The sequence below is a fragment of the Scomber scombrus genome, chromosome 6 (assembly GCF_963691925.1).
Source record: "Scomber scombrus chromosome 6, fScoSco1.1, whole genome shotgun sequence".
NCBI classification, from domain to species: Eukaryota; Metazoa; Chordata; class Actinopteri; order Scombriformes; family Scombridae; genus Scomber; species Scomber scombrus.
Window position 1 is genome coordinate 13,851,575 of NC_084975.1, and position 8,667 is coordinate 13,860,241.

The 8,667-nt window shown below is 43.4% G+C and overlaps 1 protein-coding gene across 2 annotated transcripts in view; it reads left to right on the forward strand.

The window, feature by feature from the left end:
* furinb (furin (paired basic amino acid cleaving enzyme) b) overlaps positions 1-8,057 on the forward strand; it is an 87,609-nt gene extending 79,552 nt beyond the window's left edge. For both annotated transcript variants that reach the window (XM_062420304.1, XM_062420305.1), the window contains exons 10-16: positions 831-931; positions 2,594-2,697; positions 3,303-3,420; positions 3,613-3,792; positions 3,996-4,123; positions 4,748-4,876; positions 6,167-8,057. In XM_062420304.1, coding sequence (XP_062276288.1) covers positions 831-931; positions 2,594-2,697; positions 3,303-3,420; positions 3,613-3,792; positions 3,996-4,123; positions 4,748-4,876; positions 6,167-6,873 — 1,467 coding nt within the window. In that variant the 3' untranslated portion in view covers positions 6,874-8,057. The remainder of the gene's footprint in view (positions 1-830; positions 932-2,593; positions 2,698-3,302; positions 3,421-3,612; positions 3,793-3,995; positions 4,124-4,747; positions 4,877-6,166) is intronic.
* The last annotated feature ends 610 nt before the right edge of the window (positions 8,058-8,667 follow it).

Sequence of the window (8,667 nt, forward strand, 5' to 3'; positions counted from 1 at the left end):
CAGAATACTTCAGTGTGGCTAAAAATACAAAATTCATTGACTGGCCCTTGAGGCATTGTGCTTAACACAATGTTAAAATCACAGTACAGTATGAGGTTTTCATCAAATAAATGGTTTTTAAGTGTTTTGTGTACATGTTCAAACTGTTCATAGCTTCTCTGTATTGTAACAAACTGCTTAGCCAAATACATTTCACATAATAGATTAAAACAATAAATAAAAGATTAGTGTTTTATATTCTTGTTCCCACTTCTAATCAAACAATCAGCTTGTGTGGAGAACTGCCCTTCTTTTGTTTACTCCTCTGACACAACAACATCTTCCCACAGATAATAGCGCATCATTAGCACCACAATCTGTCAGGCACAATGTGGCAAACCAAGACTCTGTCCTTAACCTTCACAGCTCGCCTTGCCCTTTGGCGTCTTGTCATTTCTGACGTGTCCCCATCGTGACCCAAACAGGCCTCATTAGCTTTCTGGCAGCGGCACAGATCGAAAGCAGAGGTATACCTGGTGTGCTAACATACTTCAACCCATCACCACCAGAGTTGGCTGCACTGATTTGGCTGACATTCCCTGCTGTCCCGGCTGTGACCCTTTGGCAGCAATCCACAGAGCTGTGACTGAACCTACCTGCTGATTCTGTCCTCCTCCTCCTCTTCCTCCTACTCCTCCTCCTCCTCCCCTCTTCCCCGTATCCAACTGTTGCAGGCAGAGCGCCCCTGTCTAACACTCAACTTCTCTCACCGTGACGTTCACTTATACTAAAGTGGGAAACTCAATGTGTCATATTAACTGTCTCTACTTCTCTGTGCTGCTGTCTCCAAGGTGACCACAGACCTGAGGCAAAAATGCACAGACTCTCACACAGGGACGTCCGCTTCGGCCCCGCTGGCTGCTGGGATCATCGCTCTGGCTCTGGAGGCTAAGTGAGTACGAATAACACATCCTCCCCCTGTAACCATAGAGCTATTTTGTAGCAAGTACAGTAGAAAATCAACAAAGTAAACACTTTAAATATTTAATTTTACTGTAAACTTAATTTGAGATGCAGCACTGCAGGCTCGCAGGAGATGCATGTGTGTGTACGTGCGTGCACTCCTGTCTGGAAGTGCACATTCGCGTCTGGGAGTCGGCTTTGGCTTAAATCCCAGCCCAGAAAGTCTTTCCTCAGCAAATTAAGCTTTTGATAATCAGTTAATTAGCAAGACAAAACAGCAGATCCAGCCCACACAGACATCTGAATACCTGTAGGGCCGGCGGAAAGGTTTTAAACTAGGGAAAGTCTCTCGTTCTCATTCACTCAGTACTCCAGGTAACAGAATCCAAGTTTCTGTCAGCAGCTCTAATGTGTTCCATTATGGTCGTATCTTTAGTCATATCTCGTGCATGTTAAGTCCTCTTATCTGTCAGCGGTCTCCTACTCTGCATAATTCTCCTCGTTTCCACAGTAGCGATTAGCTGACAGGTGTCAAATCACATCCATTATTACCTCACTGGCCAGTTCCAGTGCAGGTATACACCATTTATCTCCTCGCTGTCACCTTTAATATGAAGACAGAAGGGAAGCAAGTGACAGAGCTAAGCTTTACACCAGACTAGACTATCTCTTTCTTTCAACACCAAACTAGAGTCAGTATTTCTCAGTTAGCACACCCACCCCCCACCCCACACACACACACAGAGTTCCCTCCACACCCTCCCGACGAGCAGCAGTAATAACAGAGTAGCTAGTTTATCGTACTGGGGCCACACCGGAATTCACAGAGATGGAATCATTTAATAGGCAGAGTGTTATGGCTTTCTGGTGTTTTATTATTTTATTATTTTCCCCCCCTTTCGCTCTTCGCTGAGGTGACATTGAGTGGATGGGGGATCTTGTCCATTAATAACACATGAGAGGACACGAGATGTGAATGCTGATTCAGAGAGCGGCAGAGGTGATGCGCCACAGTGCAATTCTGTGTTCCTATTTCCGACCGCTGCGGCGCTGCTCTCAGTGAACAGTGTGATTCATGGTTTGATTATCTTAACCTGTGCAGAGGTTGGTGACTCAAATGCTGCTCATCTGCTGGTTCTCTGCTGTGCCTCTTAATAAATCTATATATAAAAAGAAAAACTTTCATTGGGTGGAAGGTGAATTATCCCAAAATCCCAGACCTCATTAGAAACCATCATTACAGTGAGGTCTAGACACAGTCCTCCACGGTACTGTATTCACTGTTTTACTGTGTTCTCTGACCTTTCAGCACAATAGCTTATGATGTACCTTTAATACTGATATTTTACGCCGGCATTAAAACCATAATGTGAACCCATACTTTTGTTATGGTTGACTGACACCCCCCCCCCCCCCCCCCGGGCTCTCTTTATGCCTTAGTATAATATTACAAACATGTATGGCTATAAATGCTCAGCTGTGTTATATTTCAGGTGTGTCTACTGCCTCCTGACCTTTTCCATCTCCCGTAGCTCCTCGCATTTCCTTGCTGTATTGTCAGACAGTTGAGGTCAGCGACTGCACTCATTATGTTGATGTTATCAACACCTTCAAACCGGTCCTTCTGTTCTCCTCCCTTTTATCTCTGCAGTATGAACCTGACCTGGAGGGACATGCAGCACTTGGTGGTGAGAATGTCACAGCCTAGACACCTCAGCGCCGGAGACTGGAAGACCAATGGAGTGGGACGCAGAGGTACGATCAATAATCCATATCAAGCACAGATGGTACTACACAGCGTTACATTTGCGCTTCAATCCTGAGTGGTTTTTTGAGCATAGACAAATATTTTTTTGCAAGCACATGTATTGTGTTTGTCGAGAAAATCGTCACGCAAAGAGAAATTCAATTTGAGCGAGCAAAAATCTATTCTGTTCCTCAGTAAGTGTATTTGCTTCTTTGCTATTATGCACAAAAGGACATAATAATAACCTCTCTCACTCTATTTTGCTCATTTGTTCTCTCCCAACATTTCTCCCTGCTCATTTAACCTGACAAAGCATTACAGTGTGCCATTATTTCAGCTAATCAAAAAGAAAATGGAGTAGGTCATTTCTAATTGGTTGTTTGTTCTCCTGCTGAACTGCTGTAGTTTTTAAACTGATCTTAAACAAGGTCACAGCCTTTTTAGTTGTTTTTTTTAATCAATGACATGTATGACTGTGTGTTCAGGATAGAGACACAAATATAATGCTGTGGTTATTTCTATAAAGAATGGATTGTTGTTTGACTTTCTCTCTGTGTCTCATCTCCACAAACCTCCCATTCTCTCTTTATCCCTCCATCTTTTTTCCCCACAGTGAGTCATTCATATGGTTATGGGCTCCTGGATGCAGGTGCTATGGTGGCTCTAGCCCAGAATTGGACTACAGTGAGGCCACAGCGACAGTGTGTTCACACCATGCTGGCAGAACCGAGGTTAGACGGGTGATCTTGAGCTCTTCGTGTTTGTCACATTATGAGCGCTCGCCGCTCTATCATCCCGCTCAGTCTGATAGATGTCACCGTTTTCTGAGCTGGAACGGTTGTGTAGATTGTACATTGTCTGTGTCCATCTCTGGAGCCACACAACATTAACCACTCTCTCCACTCCACTTGTCAAACCTGCAGAGACATCGGGAACAAGCTGGTATTCAGCAAGAGCGTGGACGCCTGCTGGGGACGACCGGAGTATGTCAGCTCCCTGGAACACGTTCAGGCTCGCCTCACTCTCTCCCACAATCAGAGAGGAAAATTGGCCGTTCATCTCATCAGTCCACTGGGCACACATTCCACCCTGCTGTTCCCCAGGTACTGTAAAACAGCAAGACTATACACACCAGCAGCCAAAACCTCATATATAATTCTCCCTTTCTCTCTGCCAGACAAACAAACCTCAATTTTAATTGTAGTATACTCTCTGCTCTCTCTCTCTCTCTCTCTGAAAGATATGTTCTGCATGCTAAAGCAGAAGAAAAATTATACAAAACGCTGTCTCTCTCCTTTTCATCCAGGCCAAATGACTTCTCCTCGGAGGGATTCAACGACTGGGCTTTTATGACCACCCACTCATGGGATGAGGATCCTCAAGGGGAATGGACCCTGGAAATAGAGAACGTCGCAGCTAATGGACGTGACTATGGTAACTATACTCATCTTCATTCATTGTTCGGTCTGGTGACATCAGACCCACATTCATGCCAGCGATCACTGTCCCCTCATCAGCCCTTCAAGGCTTTTTCATTTTCATGCTTTTCTAAATAGCCTCTCCTCAATTCCCCTCTCTCAGTCCCGATCCCTTTGTAGTGGTTCCCTTTGCTGGTACCAGGGGAAGAGGCTCTCAAAACCACAACTGGATTAAAACAGTAGCTGGGTAGAGAGAGATTCCTCTGCTAAAAAGTTGTTGGCAGCCTTTTGATTATCAAAACTTCAGCATCTTAAGATTTTTTTTTTCTTTTTCCAGCTATGGGTTTGCATTTTCTTTCAAAAGCCAAAATGCAGCATATTCTGTAAGAGTTAACTCGTTAAGTCCTTGAGTTTTCCAGTGGGCTTTGTTTCTTCTGAGCAGCAGGGGAAATGAGATAGGAACGCGTCTCTTACTATTCTGGTGTTGATCCTCCTCTAGTGCTGGTGGTTGGTCCACTCACATCACTTTCCATTCCTTCCACCCCCATATTATCTTTCTCAAGTTTCTCAGCCAGTTTCCTCCTCCGAAAAGTGTTAAATTGATATTCTCTTACACATCGTTCCTCTCTCTCTATTTCAGGTGTGTTGAGTCAGTTCACTCTTACCTTGTGGGGTACCGGACCCAGTGTTGTTAACCCCTCATCATCTGACTTCCCTCGGCCGTCCAACAACAGCTGCAAGACCTTTGATGCCCAGCAGATCTGTATCGGTGAGATCCTAATTTTGGCTTCCGCTGACACACAAACTTTGAACAGGGGCCTTTTAAGCTGAATGGGCTCATTTGTATTGTTGCTGGTGCATTACAACACAGACGAATCAGACTGTGTCGGCTATATCAACTTGCGAGAGGTGGACGTTGTGAATCCACATTGCCCATTTACAAGCCACCCATGCATATGTTTACACACACCATAAATATGCACATCGCCATATGTCGTATTAGTTTGAATCAGAGGGGGACGTATGGAGGACTAGCAGGGGAGATTGATACTGCATCAATGCAAAGAGGTGCTTAGTTGTAAACAACTGCTGAGGAGGATGACTCCCTCATTTAAAGGCAGATGAGTATGCAGAGTTCATTCTGCTCCAAAGCTTTCAGACGCTTTCTTCTTGATTAATTCACTCATCAAAAATGATGTAAAAATCTACATTTAATGAGTTATTGGTAATGCGTTAATTTACAGGTGCCAAGTAGCCAGTGTTCCTGTGAAAGAACAGGAAGGTTCCTGGAATGAGCTTTGTAATTTTGAAATAATTATGTATATATATGTACAATTATATATTCATTCCTGGGAAAAGAGACACAGTGTTCATTTGTTATCAGTCCCCACTGATTGGTATAATTGTGTCTTTCTATGAGCAAAATACAGACAAGCATATAAGTTGACAAATATAATCTATAGTAATATATATGAATTAATATTTACATAGTTTTAAATGGATCTCTGTTTTTTAGTAATTTATAATTTGGCAGTTAATATTGTCCCATAAAAACTGAAATGAACACATTACTGCGTTTTGTGTCTCAGAACTATGTCTGAACTTCCCCTGTAATAAATACCAAATTACATTACATATTAAAAGATTAACCAATTTGTCGATTAATTGGTAACCAGTTGACCCTTTAAGTCTGTTTTTGTTTTGTTTTTTAAATCAAGACTCAGTGACAATCATTAGTTGGTTTTATTTTCTCAGATGTGAGAATTTTCTGTTTTTCCTAGTCTAACTTATTGTAAACTGTGTTTTTAGGTTTTGGACAAATGTCCTAACCTTGTATATATCAAACAATGAATCAGTTAGTGGAGAAAATAATCTGCAGACAAAATCGAGCCGTAGATGACATACATTGTAATTCTTGCCGGTAAACTTTCTAAAAAATGATGGGACCCATAAAATATTTTTTATTTGCGGATGTGGGTATCTGTAGATTTTTATTGTGTTTGTTGGATTGGAGGAGACCCAAACTCCCTCATGTTTTCATCTCCCTCTCCCCATCCAGAGTGCAGCTCCGGCTTCTCCCTCTTCCTCCAGGGTTGTGTCAAGTTGTGTCCACCTGGCTTCACCTCTGGGCCGCAGCTCCTCAATCTTTCCCTGGAGAACTGGGTGGACTTGTCCTCAGTCCAAGCCTGCCTGCCCTGTAACCCCGCGTGCCTCACCTGCTCTGGCACTGGGCCTACAGACTGCCTGTCCTGCCCACCTCACAGCCACCTGGTCCTTACCTCCTGCCTACACCAGAACCAGGTCCAGCGCAAATCCCCTCTACCTGGAGGACTCCAGGGTGATGGAGCTGAGCCAGGGGGGGGGATCCCAGCAGCAGCAGACAACGGCGGAGAAGATGAGGAACCTCCAGGGTTCAGCGTAGTTCAGTCCACTCAGCTGCCTACCATTGTGGCCGTGCTCTGCTGTGCCTTCATCCTCGCTGCCTTCGTCGGGGTCTTCCTCTTGCTGCAGATGCGCTCAGGTGGCACCTCTTTGGGCTGGAGGACCAAACTGCCCTCTGTGTATTCAGAGACGAGGGGGGTACGGGTGGGCTTTGGTTTTGGCTTTGGCCAAGGACAGGAGAGGAAGGCACGGATTTCCTACAAGGGGATCCCCACTGTGTGGGGCGATGAGGACATGATCACCTACGAGTCTGAATCAGACAGCGAGGAAGTGGACGGTCAGTGCGAGAGGACAGCTTTTATCAAGACGCAGAGCTCGATCTAGCTGAAGCCTGCGTCTGCTGCAACGGTGTCTGACATCCTGGATCCCGTCAGCATTTTAGACCTGACTGTACGGAGATGACACATGAAGAAGAATCACACATGCGCTGAAAAAAAACAAAAAAACAAAACACAGGCCTTACCGTCCCATCAGCACACCATCCAAATGCATTAAATACAGTCCGTTGTTTGTTTTGTCATGTATTTATTTACATTTGTTAACTTATCTTATTTGATTAATACTTTCCAGATGTATTTATCATGCAATCAACACTATCACCAATTTAAGGTGTTATGCAACTATCTCACTTTTTGTTTTAGCACCTATTTGATCATTTTTCCACCAATCTGTCAAACAAGTAGAGTGCATTGCTTGACCAAATATACATCTAATTTGGCCCCAAAATAGACCATTTGTAGCAATTTGGCACTGCGACTCCTGGCAGATTTCAGTTGGAGTAAAGTCGACAAGTTTTTCATTAATAGTAAGAAACCTTTTAAATTGGGGAATGTCTACAGCATACTGGGATGGTCTAATAAAACATCCTGCTGGCTGTTTGATAAGAAATCTGCGGAGGATGTTTTCCATCATGGCACAGTGGGGATTGTCAGTACAGCACAGACACAAAAGATGTATCAGTCACAAAATCTTATTGACTTGTAGTGGAGTAACTCCGTTTTTTGAATGAATAAAAAAACACTTAGCCTAAAGCAGCTTGGCTGACCTTTACAACATATTTCTACGTGGTTGCAGCTGGTAAGAAATAAGATCATTTTCTCTTCATTTTCCCCACAGAGCACATATTGATTTTGGGGCTTCTCTCCCAGAACATCTTCATCAGGGTAAAGCTCTTTCCCTTTCTATTATGAGCATTGTACATTTCAAATACAGGCTTTATTCCCCGTCCAGAACAGCGTAGACTTTTCGCATCACGAATTGAATCAAAGCCTTTGCAGGCCAGAATGATAAAAAATGAAGAGATCTTGTATTGCATTTTTCTATGTTTGTTTTATATCCTTTTTTATTTAACTGACAATGGGTGTTAATATTGTGTGAGATCTGTTTCATGCTGGAATAAAAACGACTTTGGCTGTTGCGTAGACAGGCTGTTTGTGTCTCTACTGGCAGATTTTAAAACTTCTAAAGGGTTTTACACATCTCAAATTCAGCCCTTGACACACAAACACCCCCAGAGCGCAGATGGTTCATCACTTCTTCATGGCCATACATCATTGTTGCAAGTGTACTTCACTCCAGGGTGCTGAGCTTTAACAGGCTGCCAGCATTCTGTCTTCTCCCTACTATCCGCGTGCCAAAAACCCTTCAAGACACAGTTTTCTGGAGCTTTAATGTGGTGGCCCCTTAAAGTTTAAATTAATATAAATGGAAAGGTTTGTATGCATACGGGAAAACAATACACCTGCTGCTAGCAGCTTTGTTCATTAGCGGCTTTCCTCCTAACACCAACTACAGAGGCAGATAACTGGGTTCATGGGTGAAGGTACATTCATTCTGTGGGCCATAATTAGATCTGCCGGGAGAAGTCGCTGGATGCATCATGCTTTGCATTATAAATGCTATATGTGTGAAAGTAATGCCTGTGTGTGAGTTTTCACATGGAAGTAAAAAAGTAGGTGAGGTTGAAAGCCTTTTATCTGTTTATTCACACCTTCATTACACGCCACCGTCTTTGTGACTGTCTTTTTCTGCACACCTTTCACTTTGTGTTAATTAGCTGTCATGTACTGTACAATACTGCTTACTAAGTAGGCTTAGGCAACAAGATTTATTAGATTA